This window comes from Lagenorhynchus albirostris, chromosome 10 (assembly GCF_949774975.1).
Source record: "Lagenorhynchus albirostris chromosome 10, mLagAlb1.1, whole genome shotgun sequence".
Lineage (NCBI taxonomy): Eukaryota > Metazoa > Chordata > Mammalia > Artiodactyla > Delphinidae > Lagenorhynchus > Lagenorhynchus albirostris.
This window is the reverse complement of record NC_083104.1, coordinates 1,702,284-1,725,338: the sequence shown is the minus strand read 5'-3', so window position 1 is coordinate 1,725,338 and position 23,055 is coordinate 1,702,284. Positions and strand designations below refer to the sequence as shown.

The following is a 23,055-nucleotide window of genomic DNA, read 5'->3' as shown; positions in this document are numbered from 1 at the left end:
AGGCAAGGCCCCAGGTCCTCCTGTGGACTCTGTGTGGCGGGGAGGTTGCACCCCGTTTTCCCAGGAGGGTCACCTCAAGGTCCAGCAGTTTGAAGGCAGCTTCCAATGTCTCTCCTCTGGCAGCCCCAGGGGCCACTGGAAGGCCAAAGACTGCCAGGTTTGTTATTCTTCATAATCCGGGAAGTGGGTGTCGGGAGCCCCGTTTCAGAGGAAAAAACTGACATGCAAGGGCCTTGCCTAAGGTGAGCCAGGCAATGGCTGCAGAGTCATAAGCTCAGCCTGGCTCTAGTGGCTTCCCCTGTCCTGAGGTAGGGGACAAAGGCCCCGCCGACCTCTCCCGCTGCATCTCCCACAGGGCGTTTGCACGCACCTGCCCCCACCCCCGGCCACCCCGGTGACTGTGGATCACGGGCCGGTCTCACACGATGCTGCTTCCTCACAAGTGCTCCGGGCTCCTCCAGGCCGAGGAAGCTGCGCCTTCCCTGTCACCTGCCCGCGTCCTCCCCAGCTCCCGGCCTGTCTGGAGGTACGGAGCCCGGAAGGGCAGGGAGCAGCAACTTCTCCTGCCCCTGCGTCCCCACCGAGCTGAGCCGAGGGCGCAGCACGGGGCGGGGAGTGGCGTGTGAAGGAGCCGGACGCGGGTGGCTCCTCCGAGGTCCCCACTGGCCCTGGGCCGCCCATCCTGCCTCAGAGAAATCACCCACCACCGGGGGCAAGGCCCAGCCCAGGGGCCAATTTCCAGTCCTGGACCACAGAAGAGACGGGCCCCTGGGCAGGGGCGGGGCGTCAGAACAAGGCACACGCAGGCGCTTCCAGATGCCTGCTCATCCGTCCTCGCACACTCCCCCTCCTGAGGGAACGTGACAGCCTCAAGACTGTGACATGACCTCCTGGGGACCTTACTCCAAGTTACAGATGGGAAGTGGCTGCCTGCAGAATCGGACAGAGCAAACCAGGGGCCCAGTTTCTGATCAAACGCTGGGGTTTCGCTTCACCCCCGGCTCTGCTCTGCAGGGGAGGATTCCCGCAGAAGCCTGATACTTAGGGCTGACCCTGGGCCGCCAAGAAACCAGGCCGAGGACAAGCTGCTCTGAAAGCCCAACGGCTGCATCCTTTGAGTGGCAAGAGACGGGCCATGGGGGAGGCGCGGGCTGGAGGGATGAGGGTGGAGGAGAGGCGGGCAGGGCCTCACTCCATTCCAGGACGAGACAAGCAGGCCTCCTGGTGCCCACCCGGGGAAACGCTGTGAAGCAGGGAGACGTGGAAACAACCCACCCGTGCTCACACAGGTGACAGTTGCCCGGGCTGCAGTCAGGTGAGTCAACTAGGACCCCGCCGGGGGCGCAGGTTCTGAAACGGAAGCAGCAAGGGCTCTAGCACCCCTGGGTCAGTGCGAGACCAAAAACGGAGCCACTGAAACCGCAGCAACGCCACCTCTGTTAGGGACACAACCTCAGGCAGGGAGAGTACAGGGATGCACGGGGAGGGGGTGTCACCTGTGGGAGAGCGGTGGGGCCCTCGCGTCGTCTGCCGGATTCTAGTGTTTGAGAGAGAGACAGAGAGAGACAGAGACGCTTGAGCATGTGAGGGGACATTCACGTCTGTTTGATCTTGCTGCTTTCAGGGGTGTCTCTTCTGTGCGGCCAAAGTTTTCCCAGGTTAAAAACAAAATCAAATACTGATTAAAAGAAAGAGAAAGAGGCACAGGGGACCCACCGGGGATAGGGTGAGAGCTGTCGTGTGGCCCTAGGTGCTGCCACCGCACACGCCGCCCGAGACAGGCCAGAGGCTTGCAGAGACTCACCGCTGGGACCCCCTGGGAAACAGCACAGTGTCTGAGAGCCGTGATGGAGAAGCAGTGAGCGCCGTGGGGACACGGACGGGCGGACCTCAGCCGGGGTCAGGGCAGGGAAAGAGGATACTCCTCAGCCCCCGGTTCCTCGTGCTGGAACTAGGTCCCAGGCCCGCTAGGCACACGCCAATGGCCTCTTCCTGGGGGCCCTGCCCTCGCCGGGGCCATGGGGAGGCCCTGGCACGGCCCATGTGGATGACAAGGGACCATGCCCAGGGTGAGGCTGGTCGGCAGATGGTTTCTGTACACTGTGCCATGTTTATGTTAATTGCAGATATTTTTAACGTATTGTGTTACTCCATCCGTCTTGGTGAACGGTCCGTCTTGTAAAATTCTTTTAATGATGTTATTTTTTCTTGCCTATCTTCATCATCTACAATTATTTATAATATCATTGTCTTTGTTTCAAATACTGGGTATAAACATTGTTGTAACAGTTCTTCGATGGGGTTCATATAATTTTTACAATTGCTTTGAAATGCTTCAATGGCCAAAGGGGAGGAGGGTTGGCCATTCTTTTGGGGGAGAAAAGACACCCCAAGTGCTCCCTGCGCTTGGTGAAGGTCCCCCTCCATCAGGCTGGCTTCCAGGAGAGGCAGCGGTGGGTGGCTGGCAGCCGGAGCTGGCTCTGCACTGGGTTTCAGAGCTGCTTACCCACGGACGGGGTGGGGTGAAAGCCACAAAGGCCACTGTCGGGTGAGACGCCAGTGAGAGAGACGGATGGTCTGTTTTCATTTTATAGAGATTTTCTGAAACCTCGACTTTCACCCCTCAACTCTCTCCAACCCGCTTTTCTCCCAACCAAGCTGCTTTCCGGAGTCTCCGTGGACAGCCGGTGACAGGACCTAGGGGGAGGCCATCGACCGCCTGGGGAGGGTCCCCTCACCTCAGGGTCGCTGCGCCGACAGAGCTGGCTTCAGGCCCCCGTGGGGCTGAAGTGGGCCGGGCTGTCCGGGCAGAAGGCAGCCGTCGGAGTGAGCCGGCCCGCAGCTGGGTGGCAGCCGGCCCGGGGCTGGGGACAGAGGGCAGCCCGAGGCTCCCGCCCCGCCTGCTCTCCGGAGCCCGCTGTGAACTCTCCGGGGCTCCACGGGGGGTTTGCAGCCTCCCTGGACCACCGTCTACACATGCCTCAGATCCCGGCCTCCTCTGCCCAAACCCCCTCAGTGCTCGCGGCCTGCATCGAGCCCGGCCAGCCCCTCCCCGGCCTCTCACTGAGCTCCCTCGCTCCCCTCTGAGCCGCCCGCCGGCTGGGGTGCAGCCCACCTGCCTTCCTTGGACAGTGCCAGTCCTTGGACGGGGGGCGTGGGCCCAACACGGGCCCTGGCCTTGGGGCTCAGGGTGACCCGTCCTTTCAGGCCCGGCGAAGGCCTCCAAGCCTAGACTCCCTCCCACGGTCTGTCAGATGGTGGTGGCCTGGGGGGGTCTGCCCCCGCGATACAGTTGGCCCGCCAGGGGACAGAGCAGCTGAGGGCGGCTGAAGGCGGGCCCTGGGTCTGGGCTTGGATTTAGGACCCAGCCGGGGCCTGGCACCCGGGATCTGAGTAGGGCGGGGGAGTCTCCATGCCTTTGGCCCAGAGCTGTGGACGCACCAGGCTCATTCAATGAAATCTGCGTGTCAAGAGAAAACTAAAAAGGGAAGAAGTCTCCCACGGTCCCATGGTTAATGTTTTCACCTGGTTTCTTCTTTCTTTTCTCTGCAAAGCTTCTTTTTACGTGGTTGAGAGGACGTGGCATGTACAACTTGGTGTTCTGATTCTTTTCAAAGATGACTTTGAACGTCAGCTGCGGCTGCCTTCACCTGCTCTCACCCACGTCCCCCACGCGGGGAAACTGGGGCTCTTCCAGGGGACACTACCACCAGATGCAGGGTGTCCTCCTCACCCCGAGTCCTCCTCCAGGGAAGGGCTCTGCAGGGCGCTCCTGGGAGCGCCGGGGAAACCAGACTGGGTGGCTGGGGATGTGTGTGGGGACCACACATTTTACAGGAAAAGAAAACCAGTTTCATTTTAAACCTCAGAGGGAACATGCAGCCCAAATGCCCGTTGTCCAAAGGCCTATTTATGGGAACACGACAATACCCACAGCCAGGACTCCTTGCGGCCCCTCCCTTTGGCACCAAGACGAGTTTACACTTTCCCTCCTCACTGGGTTTCCAGAAGCCTCTCAGTGGAGCAGCGCCCATGAGAAGCACCCACTTCCATATGGGGACTCCAGGGTCTGCTGGGCCAGGCGTCCAGATCCTCTGAGCCTCCGCGTACCCTTCAGGGAAGCGGGGCGAGGGCTGCAGCAGGAGGAAGAGGCAGCGCATCAAGGGCCTGGACCAACGGAGGCCAGATACGGGGCCCGACCTGATTCTGTCGTGGCTGTGCTGTGTGGAGCTGAGTGTGGCCGACCGCAGGACCTGGTGGCCTCGGCCCGCAGCCCGTGGGCGCACACACGGCAGGTCATCAGGGTGGCTCTGTGCACTGGCCTGATCCTCACAGCCCCTCGCAACTGGACGACTACCCCCATTTCACCAGAGGGAAATGGAGGCTCTGAACGCAGTGAGCTGCCCTCCTGGGCGGGCTCGGAACATGGGAGGCCTGTGGGGAGGCGGCGCGGCCCGCAGGGTCCCCAGCTGAGCGACCACATCCAGGGACCACTGTCCACCACCCGGACAGCGGCTGTTGCTTAAACTCCTCTTTCTTAAAGATAAACCACAGGGACTTCCCTGGTGGCGCAGTGGTTAAGAATCCTACCAATGCAGGGGACACGGGTTCGAGCCCTGGTCCAGGAAGATCCCACATGCCGCGGAGCAACTAAGCCTGTGCGCCACAACTACTGAGCCCGCACGCCTAGAGCCCGTGCTCCACAACGAGAGAAGCCACTGTGGTGAGATGCCTGCGCACCGCCACGAAGAGTAGCCCCCGCTCACTGCAACTAGAGAAAAGCCCGGGCATAGCAACGAAAACCCAACGCAGCCAAATATAAATAAATAAATAAACAAACCACGGACAGCTTCCCCGGATCTTGTTTGCACGGCTGTCCACCCCGGCCTGCTGCAGCCGAGCTGGAGACGGGACCAGGTGCGAAGCCTGAGAGGAGCCATAGCGGCCCAGCTCCAACTCCCACCTCCTCCAGAGCTCGCCTGGGCTGCGGCCACCTCCCGCGGGGGCCGGCCCTCGTGCTCCCGATGCCGCGAGGTACAGGGCAGGGCGTCTGCCCAAAGCACTGCTTCGCCGCACGCTGGACCAAGCGGGTACGAGGCCAGGCGGTGGTGGGCAGGGCTCCAGCCGCGCTGCTAAGCTTGTCTACGGGTCTTGTTCCCAAGGCTCAGTCTCCCTCCCTAAGACATGCGACGGGGACACAAGCGAACACCTGGTCCCGAGCCCTGGACGCCTGGCCAGCGCCGGCCCGGGGGTGCTGCAGTCTCATGGTGTCTCTGAGCTGGACCTGTGGAGACAGGGCGGGGCTCTCCTCGTGGGTGTCGGGACCCAGGCTAGGGCCGGTGCAGGGCCGGCAGGACCCCGAGCAGCCCAGACCAGAGAGCTGCCCGTCTGCTGTGCAGAGCTGCGCATGTCCTCAGGGACACCGTGAGAACGGTGTGGTGACACCCGGTGGGGGCACTGAGAGCTGAGGCTGTGCTCCGCCCCGTGGGGAAGCTCAGGACCACGCTGGCTCCCGACTCGGTGACCCAGGCCCGGCCCTCATGCCCTCCGCAGCCCCCGCTTGCGGCCCTTCCCACTGCTCCTGCTGTGCTTCCCAAACACGCCCACACGCTCAGGCCTGGAGCGCGGCCTCCTCCTCGTGCTTGGCCTGAGGCGGTCCACGGATGGGGCAGGATTCTGACTGACTGTCCCCTCCTCCGGGAAGCCTTCCTGGGCTTCCGACGCACACGACACAGACCTCACAGTCACTTGTGCACTGCAGCAGACTTCTGCTGTCCCGCTTCCCCTCCAGCCTTCCTTAAACCATTCTCCAGGGGGTCGTTTAAAATCGCGAATCAAATGAAGTCAGCCTCTTACTCGAGACCTGCCTCTGGTGGACCCCCAGGCCCCGCTCCCCGAGCGGCCCCTGCCGCGTCTCCACGCCACCCCCTGCCCCCGCTTAGTTTGCTCACACCCTTCGGGGCACTGGCCGCACAGTGCAGGCACTCTGGGTCGCTCAGAGGCAGCGGCCGAGGGCCACCCGACGCCAGCGGTGCGGTGCCGGGACAGGGGCAGGTCTGTCCGGAGGAGCCGTCCCTGCCCAGCAACATCCTCCCACCACCCTCGAGAACCAGCAGCGCTGCCCGGTGGGTCCCCAACTCGTCTCGTAGGGCTTCCGGCCCCCGGGGCTTACAAACGGAGAGAACCCTTTTGAAGGAGCAGTTGTGTGAACGTGGGGGCCTTCCAACCTTGAGGACTTTCTGGGAAGGCTCCCTGGGCGTCAGGATGGGGTCGTCCCTCTAGCCCACCTGGTTTCGAGGGTCAGGACCCTTGTCTCGGAAGCCAGCAGTGACGGCTCCATAAGACACTGCTCCCGTATTACGGCTCAGCTTGGACTCCTGACCCCGAGGCCCAAGTGTCCTTCCAGAAATCCAAGCAGGAGTCACAAGGCACTACGGCCAAACCCAGCCCAGAGGCAGGGTTCGTTTAGTTCAGACAGTTTTAGTTTTCAATCAGGAAATTTTCCATAAAAATTGAACCAGATGAAGTCTGATTCCTGGGCCTGCGTCCCATCGCATGGGAGCAGCGAGGCCCGAGCAGTGGTCCCTGTTTACCACGCTGCCCCCACTCCCTACCGCCTGCCACGGGCCTCTGACACCCCGGCTTGGCCCTGTGGGCCTTGCCTCCGAGATGAGAGGCCCCAGTGCACCTGGGCCTGCGGGTGGGGCAGGGGAGGACACCCAGAGGGCTCCTCAGTCGCCGTTCTGGCCAGCTGTCCTGCAGAGCCAGCGGGAGGCCCGTACGCCACACTGAACGCCGCCCCGTCCACGGTCTGCGGGCCCCCAGACGCCCCCTGCTCCGGGGGCCGACAAGTGTGCAGCCCCAAAACCCCGGGCTCCCGACCTGGCTCGTCCCCAACCTGGGCCAAAAGTCCCGCCGCTGCGCCACCTGGCGCCGGACGTGCGGTTTACTGAAGATTCTTTCACAATTAGCACTCCCAAAAGATTAAAAGTAATCCTTTAGGGGAGGGATGGCAGGAAAAGACAAGCAGCGTCGGTGGAGGGCGGGAGTGGGAGTGGGTGGGATGAAGGAATCTGACCAGTTATATTTAATAAGAAGCTTAAGAGCCACAAACAGGAAGCAGACCTATTAACAGGCAACACTGACCTACGGCAGGAATGTGAACTCGAGTTGCCCGAAGCAGCATCACCACGGCCCCTGCCCCACCCCAGAACCCAGGGCCCCGAACACGCCTCCTCCCACGTTCCTGCTCTGGGACGCCCAACTCTGAGTCTGCCCCGACCACGGCCACCACACCTGGCCAGCGGGACCTCAGGAAGCTGGGCTGCGAGGAGTGACAGGGGTGGAGCTGAGGACACCTGGGTGCTCTGTCCCAGCAGCAGACGCGCACTTCGACCCCACCGTAGACAAGTCCCACCTCAAACCGAGCGGGAGGCAGGAAAGGAGGTGGCAACGCGCGTCCTGGGCAACGCTCTGGCTCCGGGGCCGCATGCCAGCCTCCCTCACCAAGCGTGTCCCTCGGAAACGCCCGTTTGAGCAGCACTGTCCCGTCCACGCACAGGTCACGGGGTGGTGCAGTGGGCGGTCGGACCAGATGCCGGGTCCACACCAGGCTCCTCCAGGACGCACAATGGCTTTCCAGCCACAGGTGGCGGGACCAGAAGCCATGATGCCACGCGGGCTGAGCCCGCAGTGCTGGCATGGGCGGGCCTAGACCCTGAGCCGAGGGCCAGCGTTTGGGCGCCGTCTCCACCTCCCCTGCACGGCTCCCGTGAGCAGAAAAAAACGACCACACTCACCAGGGATGTGGACCTTGAACTTGCCACTCTGGCCGAAGGCGCTGGCAATGACCCCCAGCTCCCCGGTGGACAGCTGCACCTTGAGCCCCACGAAGAGCTGGATGTTGGTCTCCTTCTTGAACAGCGAGCGGCCGATCACACTGTAGTCGTCCATCACCTGCGCCCACACCCAGCCCCGGAGAGAGCGTTAGTGCCTGGGAAAGGCTGGGCTGCCACACTGCCCAGGCGGTCCGCCTGTGTCACGGGTGGTGCCCGGGCCCGCTTGCCACTCCCCCCCACGGACACCAGATGGGCCTGGGCTGCACCAGGCCGGCTGTGGGCACTTGGTTGGCTGGACGCGCTCGGCTCGTCCACGTGGCACTTCCCACCTGACAGATGGGAGGGGGAGGCACTGCCCGTCCACGGCCACAGAGTCCACAGGCAGAGGTGACGAGAGTCCGCAGCTGCCCGCCTCTGCACGGCTGCCCGCCCCACCTGTCCCCAAGCTGGCAGCGCTCCTCAGGAAAGCCTTCACGGCACTGCAGGCTGAGGGGATGGTGCCCACCCTCTCTCCAGCATCCCCCGCACCGAGGAGGCTCTAAGAACCCGGCCTCTGCCGTCCCGCCTGCCACACGCACGTGTGTCCCAGCCTAGGGCCCCCCTCCCTGGCCTGGTCCACATCCATCCCGCAGACCGCGGCCCCACCTCCGCAGTGCCCCCACGGCTCTCCCTGCTGGAGCCCCGTTTCCCCTGGCTCGCGGCTGTCCACGTGGAGGCCCAGGCTGAGTGGAGGCACACGTGTGTGTGAGGAAGCTGGTCTGGGGCAGCCCTGGCTTCGCCCCGAGCTGTGTTCCTCTGGAACCTTCTCCCAAGGGCTTGAGCTCGGGGCAGGCGATGCGTGAGTCCCGCCAGCCCTGGCCTCTGGCGGCTCAGGCGCAGGCCTCCCTGGACCTGCCAGGCTCCTCTCCAGGGCCTGTGCCAGGAAGGCGCCAGGCCTCTGTGCAGAGAGAAGGGGAGGGGGCGTGTGTGCACACGCATGTGTAAAGACCAGCTCTACCAGGCCTCAGGATGCCGGGTCCCACTAGGGGGCCACGGGAGAGACTGGGGAGGCTTCCTCCTGCCCTCCCGGCCCCGTGCGCCGGCCTGGGGCAACTGCATGGAGTCCGACCAGGCAGCAGCTCGGGCAGCCGCGTGGAGGCCGGACGTACTGCCAGTGGTGGGACCTGCTCCTGGGGGCCCCCGGGGGCCAGGCTCAGAAACATCTTGCTTCTGCCCAAGATGCCACGATCCGGCCAAGGGCCAAATGGATGGATTGTTTTGAAAAGCAGAAACTGTCCCATTTACCCTCAAAACGTTTTGGAAAAACATATCCTATCCTGTTTGATTCATAGCGCTAGATGAAAGGTACGTGCATTCCTCCTCTCCCCAGTGATGGATGAATCGGATACGGGCAATGATAAGAATCATCGTTCCCACTTGCACAGCCCTTTGTAATTCAGTCTCGTCCCCACACGAGACCTCCTCCTTGTCCTCCAGACTCACAGGGCTCCCCTCGTGGCCGGACCCGGCTCGGCCCTCCGCACCGCACCGTCTGCGGGCGTCCCCGCTGCCGCTGCAGGGCATCCGGCAAGGCCGCAGGGTGAACTGAGCGGAGGCAGCTCCTCCGACCTCAGCACAGGGGAGTCGAGGCGAGCAGACGTCACCAGCCCCAATGGTGCAGGGTGGCCCCATCGCTTTCGCAGGATCCCCATCCGTACCCACCGCCCCCAGGACGGCCTGCACGTGGAACTCTGTCCCAGCCTCGTCAGGAGCCCAGCCTGGTCCGGCAGGTGCCAGGACTTTGGCTGAACCGACCCAATGGTTCTGAACCAGGCATTCCACGTTCCCCACAGCCAGAGGCTGGGTCCCGAGGTCAGCCTGGCCGCTGAGACTGCCTGTCGCTGGGAGGAGAGCCCTCGGAGACCCCCAACCCCCAGCCCCTCGGAGACCCCAGCCTGTGCGGACTGAGGCACCAGTGGGTCACACTGAGCCCTCGCAGAGCCCTTGTCTGCAAGGGATTTCCACGGCCACTTTGCAGAGGTCAGAGCTGCGCTCAGGGATGAGATCTGAGCGGGTCGCGAATGCCAGAGCCAGGGGCACAGTGGAAACTCAAACCCCAGCCGGCCAGGCCTTTGCAATGTCCCCGCAGGAGCGTTCCGGACTGGCGGGAGTGGCAGGTGCACATTTCTGCGCCCCCGGAACACACCCCTCCAGTAGTTACAGGGGGTGGGGCCGTGAGAGGGGCTCAGCAAACGGCTGCGGCAGGAGCCCTCATTTCATGACGCTGGTCAGAGGGGAGGCCTCTGCAGTGCTGCAGGAAGACCAGAGGCGGCATCTGTCCGGGCTGCGGGAAATGGTGAACCTCAGCCCCTCCGTCTCTGGAACGTGCGTGCCCCTGAGGGCTGAGCTCCTCTCCAGATGACGCTTCCAGCCGAGGCAGGGACCTCAGAGATCAGACACACCAGCACATCCAACCAGGGAAGACCTTCTGAGACTAGCCAGAGGCTTTTCCTTCTGAACCCACCGCCGTGACGAGGAGCCAAAGGCAACGTGCGTGGAACCTGCGGGCGGCAGCTCCCCGGGAGCGACGCTGAGCCGCCACACGGTTACAGCCACAGCTCCCAGGGAAACGTGCACCGTCTGCGTGAGCTATCCGCTTCGTCTCTTGGCCTTTGGTGGCTGGAGGCCGAGCTCCCCAAGAGCAGTCACTGCCGCTCACAGAGCCCGGGCCCTCACCTCCACACCAGGCGAGTCCCCTCCGTCCCCGGCCTCTGAGCGGGGACTTGGCTGGCGGCGCACGTAATTATGTCATTACACGTGTGTGTCTCTCTCAGGGCCGGCTGCCGTGATGAGGCTTGGGAACTGCCCAAGTTCTGGAGCGACTATTCTAATTCAGACTGGAGAAGCGGCAGCAAGGAGACAGGGGCGGCTGGCCGTGAAGCGGAGCCCCGAGCAGAGAGGGCTGGCAAGGCTGGGGCCCTGGTCCATCTCCTCCAGCTCTGCAGTCTGGGGCATGGGGCTTCTCTGAACCTCAGTTCCTTCCTCTGGAAAAGGCTGTTGCTAGGGTGAAGGGTGTTGGTGCTGGCAAGAACACCTGAGACCTGGTAGCAGGACAACTGCCCAGCGGCCAGAACCTCGATGACCAGAATATGAAGCTGGGAGAATGACAGAAGCAGTACCTGCGGCGGGGGCTCCTCTAGCCCACCCAGAACCTCGAGAGCGAGTCAGCCAACCCTCGGAGGACGGGAGCGGGGGAGACCTGTGCCGCGAATGGGCCCTCGGAGTCACCGGGAACGACAACTCCCGGGTCCCTGGACGACGATGCCCGGCCTCAGAAACCAGGGGCCAAGACTGCATCTCTTCCTCCCCCAGCGCAGGGCGAGGCGTGTCTGATGCCCAAGTACACTGGGGGGCAACGATCGACCCCTTGTAATCTCCTGGGGCAAACCCAGGAACGGACATTAGCCTTCAAGTTGTTTCACTTGGTCAAGCGAGTTCCACAGGCCCAGGCGGGGAGGCCTCGGGCGGCCAGGCTCTGGGCGTCACCCGAGGGGGACTGTGCCACGCCCGCTCCCAGGCCGACCAGGCCGTCTTCCTCAAAACTGGGCCTGCCCAGCACCGAACGGGCACCCGGCCTGGCAGTGACGAGCCTGGCGGCCCACGACCCCGACGCGCGGAGCCTCCCTCCCTCTTTCTGTTCCCGTCACCAGGCACCAACGCAGGCAGAGTCCCTGCCGGTGCTGACGAGGAGGTACAAAGGCACCGTCCCCAGAGGCAGCTGCGTTCTCCTGGAGAGAAAGGGAGGCTAACTCTTTGCTGGGCGCTCGCTTCACGCCAGGCCCTCGCACGCGTGGTCGCGTCAGCTCCCCACCAACTCCGTTAAAGAAGCGATGGGTTCCGGGGGTGGGGGAGGGGTGTGACTGGTCTGCGGCCGGGCCGAGGCAGCAGCACCTGCTCAGTACATCAGATCCAGAGCCAGCTCTTTCCACCGTGTCCAGCTGCCTTGACCCTGCATCTATACAGCAACAAAAAGGCAGTTTTCAAAGGGGGGCCAATAAGCATTTCGGCAGCTGAGGGAGAGTCTTGGCTATCAGACGCTGTTTGGACGGCAGGAGAGAGGCCTGGGTTTGGGCCAGCACACGTGGGCAGCCATCGGATTTCCCCAGGCGAGGGCCCGCTCAGCCTCTGCTGCAGGAAGAACCTCTGTTCCTTGAGCAGCCTGGGAGCGGAGTGGGGGGCAAGGGGCAGCAGAGCTGGCCGAGCGGCTGGCTGGACCGCAGCATCGCTTCCTCCAGGAGTTGGGGGGCCTAGCCTGCCGGATGGCGAGGAACCCGTGCTGACCAGAGGCAGTCGCAGGCCGGCCCACACCTGGTGCCCCGGGCACGTCTAACAAGCCATCAGCAGTGGAGCGGGGAGAGCTGGGAGCCGGCAGGCAGTGCCGCTTCAGACTTCAAAGCCGGCCAGCGCTCCTGGTGGCGTCTGCGTGTTTACCCTTGGTTGGGCAGAGGCCACAGGCTCCTCTGGCCATGCCCTCAGGCCTTCCCTGTCCGGCGCCAGTGGATGCCAGGCCCAGGGTGGCCGGCACGCCCGGCCTGACCCCACCACGGGGGAGAGAAAGGTGCAGCCGTCTGGTAGCCCGGGCTGCCGCGCTGCGAGGGAAGTCCAAGTGAACAGCACCGAGCCCGGCGCTCTGCGCTAGCACTTCACACACAGCGGCCTCCCCTCCTTCTACCGCCCTGAGAGGTGGGGAGCACGGCCCCCATTTTTCCAGCAAGGAAACTGAGGGGAAGAGACTCACCCAACGCCTGGCCTGCAGGGGCCCGTCCAGCGGGCCTGGAGCCCAGGCACACTGGGTCCCTGTGGCCTCGGCGGGAGACCTGCCATGCCCAGTCCTCTGCTCGCCCCCGCCTGGGTCCCCTGGCAGCCCCCGCCCAGCCCGCCGGCCTGCCTGTGCCCACCACGCCTTGGGCCCACCATGCACGTGAGGGTGCAGTGCTGTCTTCATCCCGGTGGCCTGGAGAGGTGAGTGAGTGGGAGTTGGTGCAACACCTTTGTTTTCTAGTGATGTGGGTGGAACTACGCAAGCTGCCGTGGCCAGGGGGCGGGTGGGGCTGCTGGGCCCGGGCTGTGGCAGCAGTCGGAGGCGTGGGGCGGTGCAGGGCATTTACTATCCCAGGTATGCGCCCTCATTTGCCCACCTCCGTCCATGTGATTGAATGATTGATTTTTGTTTGTGTTGGGTCTTCGTTGCTGAGCGCAGGCTTTCTCTAGTTGTGGCGAGCGGGGGCTACTCTTTGTTGCGGTGCGCGGGCTTCTCATTGTCGTGGCTTCTCTTGTTGCGGGGCATGGGCTCTAGGCGCGCGGGCTTCAGTAGTTGTGGCTCGCGGGCTCAGTAGTTGCGGCACGTGGGTTCAGTAGTCGTGGCTCGTGGGCTTAGTCGCTCTGCGGCGTGTGGGATCTTCCCAGACCAGGACTCGGACCCGTGTCCCCTGCACTGGCAGGCGGATTCTTAACCACTGAGCCACCAGGGAAGTCCCACGTCCATGTGATTTTTACAAATGAGAAAAAACAGGGGCCCACAGAGTGAGCAACTTAGCGGAGGGCAGCCGTGTGCACCAGCTCCAGGGTGTGCATGAGGCAACACAGGAGCCCTGGCTCTGCTGGCTGGGCCGCAGGGCTATGCCCAAGCCCACGGGGCTGAGGATCCTGCATCTGGACCTGCGAGTGGGTAAGGAAGGGCGTCTTCTCATCTCCCCATGGGGCTGCAGAGGAAGGGGCGCAGGGCCTGAGCAGCCAGGGAGGATCCTGAGAAGGGAGGGGTAGGGTGGGAGGGGAACACCCGGGGGCCCAGGGGAGGGGCGACACCAGAGGGCGTGAGCGATGGAAAACCCGGCACACCCACCGTCAGGCCCTGGACGCCTCCTCCTGTCACCCGGCGCCCGCACTGACTCAGGGCTGGACCAGGAGAGGTGACCCTCCTCTGCTGCACGAGGATCAGAACCACAGGGGCTGCTGGGAGCCTCCGTGCAGACCCCACACGAACCTGAGCTCCCCGACACTGGGGTCTCAGCACTGCTGCCCTGAGTCAGCGGAACCCGGTCGAGTCCCAGGACCACCACTGCCATGCCTGACCCCCACGAGCGTGCGCCACAGGGACACAGTGAGGCCTGCGTGTTCGTCCACCCGTTCACCTGTGGCCTGGTAGGCATGGGCTCCTATGCAGGGCCGCAGGCACAGATGAGGGGGTCGGGGGGCGCCCAAGGAACCACCTGCACTGACCAGGCGGGCCAGGCGGGTTCATGGGCCCCGCCTGCGTGTCAGCCTGGCTCTACCTGGCGGAGAGGACGCAGGCCACTCCCGCCTGCTCCCTGTCTGGAGACCACAGGCGCCGGAGCCAGGTCTCCAAGGCCTTCCTGGCTGTCAGACCAGGCAGGGCGGTGGGCGGGAGGGAGGGGAGGCTGCTTACCCGCTCCACGATGCCGTGCTTGTGCTTTAGCTTGTACACTCGCAGCCTGGGCAGGGCGCTCTCGGCGTAGTTCTTATCTTCCAGCCCGTGCAGCAGGACGCCGTGGAAGGCCAGCCGGCACGTGTTGGCGTGGATGTCCGCGTCCAGCCTGGAGCCAATCACCAGGCACAGCCGCGGGCAGGTGACGGGCTTCTCGAACTCCACGAGGGCCCACTGCTGCCGGGGGCAGCGGCCTTCGGAGGCCTGGCCCGCCCTCCTGTCGGCCTCCCCACCGTCCGTCTCGGCCGGCACTGAGCCCGGGCACAGGTACTGCTCCTGGAAGAGGTACTCCTGGGAGAAGTCGAAGGAGTCCAGCACGGGCTCGTGGTCGAAGCCGTCGGGGGCAGGGCTGAAGAACATCACCCGGCCCATGACCGTCTCGTGGCCCACGGTGATGTGGAACTTGGCCTTGGTCTGCAGGGATCCCCGGAAATACGGGATCTTCTCCACGGACACGAGGGCTGCATGGACCGTGTGCAGAGACTCGGGGGCGCACACCAGGCCACGCTCCAGCAGCTTGGGGTCGAACTGGGTGACACAGATGCCCAGCCGGTCCCCCTGCACAGCAGAGGTGACGGGTGTGTGGAACATCTGCATGGACTTCACCTTCCTCACCACCTGGTCGGGAGTAAGAGAGGGAGCGCTGAGGCCGAGCCTCAAGGCTGGGGGGCCCCAGCTGGAGAAGCCCCCGTCCCGGCGCTACCAACACTCACCGGCACCCGGTCGCACGCCCCTTGCACGGAGCAGGCTCCACCCTGCAAACGCGGCGCCAGGCTCACAGGGCACCCAGGCCGGGACGCAGGCAGCGGTCACTGCAGCCCATCCAGCACCACCGGGGTCCCCTCTGCTGCTCCACCCCCAGGCCCCATCCCACGCTTTCTTCCCCAGCCCTCTGTTTAGGTTTGCTTCCCTGCCAGCCCCGCGCCTGCCAAGCCATGCCCGGCTGCCTGGAAAGCCCAGGACAAACACCCCTGCTCTGGAAAGTCTGCCCAGACCCCCGTGGGCAGGACTTGCTGCCTCTCCTCCGTGCTGCCCCAGCCCCTCCTGGCCCACACCGCCTGCTGTGCGGTCACTGCCTGCTCTGGACCTGCCCGCTGCCAGCCAGCGGGCTTCTCCAGGGCAGAGTGGCTCTTCATTGACCAGACACATGGTCCCCTGGGGCTGCTGTGTGGCAGGCACTGTTCCGGGAGCGGGACAGAGCCAGCTACGTTTTTAAAGAGCTTAGCGTCCAGAAACAGCAACAACATTACAAATATATTAATATTAACAAAATTTATATTAATATAAATAAAACTGACACATAACATTTTTGTGTATAGATACATGTAAGTAATACCACCATAATCTGTATACTGTTTATGAGACGCTCCAGAGGAAACGACACATGGCGACGCTGGAGGCGGCCCGGGGGTGGGGAGAGTCGGGCTCTTTGCCGTCAGAGGCCAGGGAGATCTCTGCGGAGCCCATGTCTGAGTCGAGACCCCAACGTAAGAACCAGCTGTGCGGAGGCCAGAGAAAGTCCACTCTAAATGGGGGGACCCGCAGGTGCAAAGGCGGGGGTGGGGGGAGGCCCTGCAGTCGGGGGAGCAGGCCGGACGTCACCAGGAGCGATGGCAAAGGAGCGCCCGATCTGTTTCCAAACCATCGCACCGACCGGCACACCAGCACATTTCTGCACCCACGGTTGCTAAATCAGGAACAGACACAGAAAAGGCCCCAACAAACGTTCACAAAATGAACAAACGTCTACGCCAAGATCCACGTCGCAGTGATAAGATCAAATCTGTGCTGGGACCCCTGGTTAGCGCAGCAGAGAAACGTGAAATCGATTTCCGAAAACCTGCCGTCAAAAATCATCACACCAAAGACAGCTCTGACCTTCAGGTCGCGAGCACCCCGCCTACGAGGTCGGGCGTGCGGAGCCCCCGTTCTCTCCCCATAAAGGGGGTGCTGTGCTGACATGAGCCGCAGGAGCCCAGTCCTTTCCTGGAGAGCCTGATACTTACGTGTTTGTTTAAAGACCATTAACGACCTGACCAGGAGGTCAGGGGGCAGAGAAAGTGAGAAGCACAGTGTCAAAAGCCACAGGCAAGATCAATCAAAGAGAAACATAAAACATCTCTGAAACGGTCCGCAGGGGCAACGGGAAACTAAGCTTTTCAGGAATGCACCTCAGAGTAACCGGAGAATATGATCTTACACTAAGCGTCTGCCCAGCGAGGCAGGACCCAGCCATGCCTCCTCCCCCCGAGCCGGGAGCTGTCCCCTGGCCCTCAACCCCGGAGCCCCTCCAGGCCAGCTCCCTAACACGTCTGATGAAGTAATTCCTCGGCACCAGCCTCTACCAGGGTTCCCATCTCCTACAGCGTGACTTTCAAACCTTGTGGGTGGAACTGTCGTGATGAGGAAGCCCCTTTGACCAACTGAAATTCCACAGGGGATCGGTGCCACCACCCAGGGCACCCCCTCTGCTGCCCCACCAGGACTCCTGCTGGCCTGGCTCCCCCGCGAGCGCGAGCGGCCTTCCCTGGAACCTCCCGCCCCACGGCCCACTGGACAGCTCTTCGCAACGCTTAAGTCCGGAGGCTTGACGTTTTTCCCCCCCCCGCAGACACGCCTCTGAGCTTTGCCCCTGAGGCTCCTCTCCCTGGGACTACCCCCACCTGGCAAATTCCCATCCATCCCTAAACCCCAGCTCCCAAGGCACCTCCTCCCTGCCCACTCTGGACAGAGCTGGTTGTTCTCCTCGGCTGACTCTGAACCTGACTTTCTCTGTGGTCACTGCTGGCTGACAGCTCTGTCAGTCCCTGCCTCCGTGCATTTACTAACTTAAATTACAATACAAACCAAAACATTACCATCAGCGTCTGTCTCGCCACGTGCTCCTCCCCCAGCCAGCTCTCCTGCCTGCCCCCCAGCCGGAGGGAACTGCTCTCTTGAATTTGGCGTGTAACATGTCTTTTCTTTTTATTGATACGTGTCTATAATTGTGTAGAGATTTACCACGTATGTAGTACATGTGTCTAATCAATAACTTGCTTTGTTTTGTGAGATTCTGAACTTGAGAGTTGGTGCCCGTGCTGCCTGCACCTGCAGCTCACCTGTCGTGACACCGTGCATCTCACGGTGCACACAGGCCCCTGTCCAGTCTCCCAGCCACGAGCCCCTGGGTCGTCTCCAGATTTCTGCTGGGTGTGGTGTGACGGGTCCCCTCCTATGCAGGAGTCCTGAGGGTGCAGGTGTGGGGACAAGGCTGCAGGACCCAGGCCTGGACGAGAGCTGCTGGGTCACAGGAGAGTGAGCGCTTGCCTCCGCCAGGTAAACCGAGCACCAGTGCACGTCCACCCAGTGGATGTGTCCACCCAGTGGATACACGTCTTCTCCACCGTTCGGCACTGACTTCTCCATTTCTGTCCATCGAATGTGTCTGTCTCTCCTCCTAGACCCTGAAGGCAGGGCCAGGCTCCACCTGCTGCTGCACCCCCAGCGCCTGGCACGGAGGGCTGCTGACAGAGCCGGCCCGTGGCAGCCCCTCAGGAGGGAGAAGAGACGCGCCCCTCATGGTGAGAGCGCAGCTGGCAGAGCACGAGCTCGGAGTCCAGACCCGCAGGGGCCTGAGCGGGGCCGCGTGTTCACGAGCCTCCCCTGAGGGTGGTCAGGGCCTCGTGCCACCTGATGGTCCCCCCGGCCCCCCAGGCCCAGGGTCAAGCAGGCGCTCTTCAAAGCATGTTCTCTTCCCCACGGGGCTCATGTTCTTAGGACTGAAATAATACAGATGCCCTAAGAGGGCGCCGTGAAGAGCAGCAAGACAAATAACTGTGCAAATCAAGATTTTAGGGCCCAGACAGGAAACTGGGAAACAGATCGATGGGGACGGGCAGCGGGGCACCACGCCGTCGGCCGCCAAGCTGCCCCGGATCCACGTCAGGAACACAAGATCCCACTGAGGACACTAACGAGGAGATGTGGATAGCTTCACCAGCTTAAGGGCAGGAAAAACAGGCTTTCCTGTCATTTTCTAGGCAACTTCGAGAGACACTCCTGCTCAACTCCCTCACCAAATCCTCACTAAGACCCACGTGGAGGGGCCGAGGCGCCACCCACACGCCCACTCACCACGTGTCACCCAGTTTCCCTCAAGCTCCGGCCGAGGCCCTGGAACGGCCCAGGGGCGGCGGACACAGTTTTGATCTTACAGAACTGACCGCTTGCAGGTGAGGGGATGTTAATTAAACCATCAGCTAATAAAGGCAGAATCCTAAGACCACTGGGAGGTGCTGTGAGGGGGACTAACTGGGGACCTAATGACTCCTGGGTGGTCAGGGAGGGCTTCCCTGAGGAGGTGGCACTGAAGCTGAGACCAGATAGAGGAGAAGGGACCACCCGCAGGGGCTCCAGGCAGAGGAAGAGCGGAGCGGGCCCGAGGCCCCAAGGCGGGCAGGAAAAGAGGTGGCCAGGGGAGTGGGGCCAGCGCCTGCCCCATGAGGACAACAGACATCCCGGCGGTGGTGGCCCGGGGCTGAGCAGAGGGAGGACGCACTCCGATGGCCACTTGGCTGCGTGGCGTGGGGGCGGGGGGGCAGAGAACAGGAAAGGAAGGCGGGAAGCCAGCAAGGAGGATACTCGGGTTCTTTCTGCAGCAGCAGCAGAATGGGCGGCGGAGGCCGGGGTAACGGGCACGTCCAGCATCCAGCCTGAGGGCAGCCGAGAGCTCAGAGGGCAGGAGGCGTCGGGAGACACACGAGGGGAGGGCAGGCTGCGCGGAGGAGACACGCGCTAAGTTCCTCCTGGACTGCCCTGCAGCCCGTCCTCCTCGGAAGCACCACTCCCGTGTTCCCTGATCCTGCGTGACCCTCGTCGCCGTGCCCGTCATCAGGAGACCCAGGAGGCTCTACCTCCCACACAGGCCCAGCACCGGGCCCCTCCGCTGCGCCCCCCGCCCCCCCCCACCGGCCCCCCTGACTGTGAGGGTCGTCGTGCCCCGCACCCTCCCTGCCTTCCAGCTCGCTCTGTAAAAGCCCACGTCCGCACTCCGACTGGGCCTCACAGTCGGCCCCTGCTGTTGCCCTGGTTTTATTTGCTACGACTGCTCCGCCCCCACCCACGTCATGTCAGTCACATGACCCTTCCTGCTCCCCAGACACGCCAGGTTCCTACCCCACGGCCTTTGCACTTGCCAGGGCCTCTGACCAGGATGCTCTTCCCCCAGAGAGCCACAATTCTCATTCCCTCATTTCCTTCCTGTCTCTGCTCAAATGTTTATCCATCCTTGACCCCCCCCCACCACCCTGCAACCCAGTAAGAGACAGGACCACCGCCCCCATTCCTCTGTCTTCTTTTGCTTGTTCCCTTTTATTCACAGTGCTCTCCACCCCCGACATATTACGTTATCTGCTCACTGACTCTCTCTCCCGTATGGGATGTGGCCTCCACGAGGCAGGGGCTTTGTTTTTATTTTGTTTTTCCCATTCACATCTCTAGTGCCCAGCACAGCGCCTGACAGATAGGAGACCTCACCACACATGTGTGGTGTAAACAGATGCAGCACCGTCCCTGCCCCAGGGAGCTCCAGTCCTGGCCTGGGCCCTACACATCCGCAAAGGCCCGTGGAGCTCCACACCTGCGCGGGGGGGGGCAAGACCGGCCCCGAGGCTGGATGGGCAGTTAGAGGTTCCAGACCTCCCCCAGGGTGCGAAGCCTTCCAAGCAGGGGAGAAGCAGGGCTGAGGCTCGCCAACAGTGACAACAGAGAAGGCGGGGGGCGGGGGGAGGGATGCCGTCGAGTGGGACAGGAAGGCCTTCTGCTTGGGATCAGCAGGCCGGCCCCCCTGAGCTCGGCTCCCACGAGGGCTGGCTGCCTGCAGGGCCTCTTCCCGTCTCCCCGGCACCAGGCACTTCTGGGGAGGGAGGCTGGGCCCGAGGAGGAGGGAGGCAGGAATATATCAGGCAAGCAATGTTTCAAACTCCAGTTCGCGCTTGCTAAGCAGTTCAGCCCTTTCTGATTCACAAAGAGTTTGACCATCGTCTGGGCCGGTTATTCTTCATAAAAACGCAACGAGGTAGGTCAATATTTTCACATTCAATTTTATGGATGAAGAAAGGTTTTCGATGTCTCCAAGGTCACAGAGCAAACAGGCTGAGACTTGGGACAGTAAGTGCTGGGACCGCGGGGCAGGCCTGACATCCCGGCCTGTCTCCCGACCACCCGAGCAGAAAGCGCACCACCCTGCAGAGCTGGGCGGAGCCAGGGGCCGCGGGGGTGGATGCCGCCCCCCCCACCCCCACCCCCACCTCACCCCCAGGCGCAAACCCAGAAAGGCGGTTCCAGGGAGGGAGCCGGGAGGGCAGAGGCAGGGCGCCCAGCCCCTCTCTCCTGCCCTGGCCAGGCGCAGTGGACAATTTCAGACCTGATTTCTCAGCTGCTCCGCCCCCTCTGGCCACCCTTGGCGCCTGTCTCTGGGTGGCAGGGCCCCAGCACAGGACAGGCCCTCCGTGGAGGTCTGTGACTGACCAGGTGGGAGAGCAAACAAATGCCCCATGTGCCCCCAGGCCTGACACGTGTCTTCCGAGCACCTGCACTGTGGTTTCCAGCACCTGGAGCGCTTGGCAGGACGCTGGGCTCACGATGACCGGGGCTCTTTCCGAGGCCAATGAACAGCGGCCTAGAAGTGACCCGAGGTGGGGTTCACCAGGCGTCCGTCTCGGCTCTCCAGAGCAGTGTGCGTGCAAGAGCGGGGACCCAGCCACGGGACGGAGACCTCACGATTTCACCATCGGCCAACACAGAAGGCAGAGGAGACACACATCTGCCGAATGCCCACCAAGTGCTAAGCTGGTCCTTACCGTTCGCCCAACAACTGTCCAGGTGGTAACAGTGACCGCGGTTTACAGGCCAGGGAACTGAGGCCCAGAGGGCAAGGCACGTGCCCACCGCATCTGGATCTGCCCATCCTGAAAGCCCCTATTCTTACACCATATCACACGCATCGACCCCACCACGGAGTGCACGGTACAGTTCACCCCACGAGCGGGCTCTCTGGCAGCGTTCCTTCTGTAGGGTAAGAAATGGATGGGCCAACACCACTGCAGCCTCCTGCAAAGGAACAGCAGGTCTGGGGACCCCGGACATCCTCCAGCATCAACAGATGCTAGAAAGAAGGGGGCTTAGCAGTCTTTCTGATGTGCAGAGATTTCTGTAATAATGGTACTGGCTGTAATGAGATTGGACCCCATTATCCGTTTTCGTTCCATTATTGAGCCTGGAAGCTCCTGGCTGTGCCAAAGGCGAGGGTCGAGGCCTTGCAACTTCATCATTACTTAATAAAATGTAAATTGGAGAGGAAAAGAAACACACGAGGTTGACACTAATAAGCTTACACCAGGATCAGTTACTTCAATTCAAAGAGGTTCAGACCGGAGGGAAAAATGAAATCAGCTTTTAAAGACCCGTCTAGGTTTGGCTCCATCAGACCCAACCAATTTGGTTTAATAAGACTTCAATTTGGCTGCTCTCATTTCTCCCTCTTCTTTGAGCTGGGCCGGCCACAGATAAGACGTCCCCCGCCTAATGCGTTAATTGCATCTTGCACAAAAAAGCCAAACTCGGGATGCTGCTCGGGGAGGAAGCGGCGTGAGCTGTGGAGGCGGCAGGAGTGGGGAGCAGATGGGCCCTGGGGACTCGGTTCCCACCCGCTTATTTTTTTAGAGATATGACAACCATTCAGAAAGGTACAGGGAGTCAAGTGATGTAGTAACTACCTGTGTTCCCACCACTGGAATGGACCTCTGTGAGCCTGTCACTTGTACTTTGTCTTGATGTCCAGTTGAAGGCCCCAGGCCTGTCCCCGGCCTCACCTCACCTGGAGTAATCACCTTCATTGTGTCCTCATGTGTCCCACTGGACACATTTACAGCCACGTGTGCACCCTGGATAGGACCGATCGTTATTTTATACAACGGCGCCCTATTACTGTTTAATTCAAATACTCGTCTTCTTCCTCTGTACCGTGGTTTTGACATCTGTTCATATCGGGAGACATATCTGTACATAGATCTATCTCTGTATATTCGTCTGTATATTTACGTAGACACTGAGCTACCCGTTCGTACAATCTACCCAGGTCACTCTTTCTGGCTGCTGCATAGTACTTCTTTACATGAAAACGCCACCTTTTATTTATCTGTGCCCTTACTGATGGACACGTGGGCCGCTGTGAACGCTGCCGCGGTGGCCATTTCTGTAGCGTCAGCCCACACGCGCACACGGAGCGTCCCCGAGCAGGTGTCGGGACAGAAAACTGTGGTGTGCAGAGCACAGCTTCAGTCTCACTAGGGCTTCCCAGCTGCCAGCTCACAGCCTTCCAGCGGTGCTGGGAGAGGCCTCCTCTCGGACGGCACCGGCTCCGGCCCCGGCACTGCAGGCCCCTTAACTGCTGCCCAGCCGTCAGATCACCAGGACGGCAGCTCCTCGGGGTCCTGCTGCCGCCACTTCACCCCAAGGCGGAGTGGTGAAAGCCCCTCTGCACCGTGACCCTGCCAGGCCCAGCGGCCTCCAGGGCGTGCTCCCGGAGGGTGACACACCGCACGAGGTCGGGCCAGGCCCCTCTCGGTCCTGGCTCTGCTCCTGGGCCCACTGCCCCCTGGGCACCAGGGCCAGGAACTGGGCCCTAGCAGCACGGGCCACTCTCCTCCCGCCCGGCCTTGTCTTGGGGGACGGTGCTGGCTGCTCAGAGGT

The 23,055-nt window shown here is 62.3% G+C and overlaps 1 protein-coding gene across 8 annotated transcripts in view; it reads right to left on the bottom strand.

Annotated features, from left to right (window-relative positions):
• The window catches only part of EEFSEC (eukaryotic elongation factor, selenocysteine-tRNA specific), a 195,495-nt gene that overhangs the window by 58,783 nt on the left and 113,657 nt on the right, over nucleotides 1–23,055 (bottom strand). For all 8 annotated transcript variants that reach the window (XR_009542668.1, XR_009542669.1, XR_009542671.1 and 5 more), the window contains exons 5-6: nucleotides 14,284–14,940; nucleotides 7,800–7,956 (exon numbers count right to left, since the gene is read on the bottom strand). Coding sequence is in view for 2 of the 8 variants with exons in the window: in XM_060161003.1 (XP_060016986.1) it covers nucleotides 7,800–7,956; nucleotides 14,284–14,940 (814 nt within the window). In the remaining 6 variants the exon portion in view is untranslated. The remainder of the gene's footprint in view (nucleotides 1–7,799; nucleotides 7,957–14,283; nucleotides 14,941–23,055) is intronic.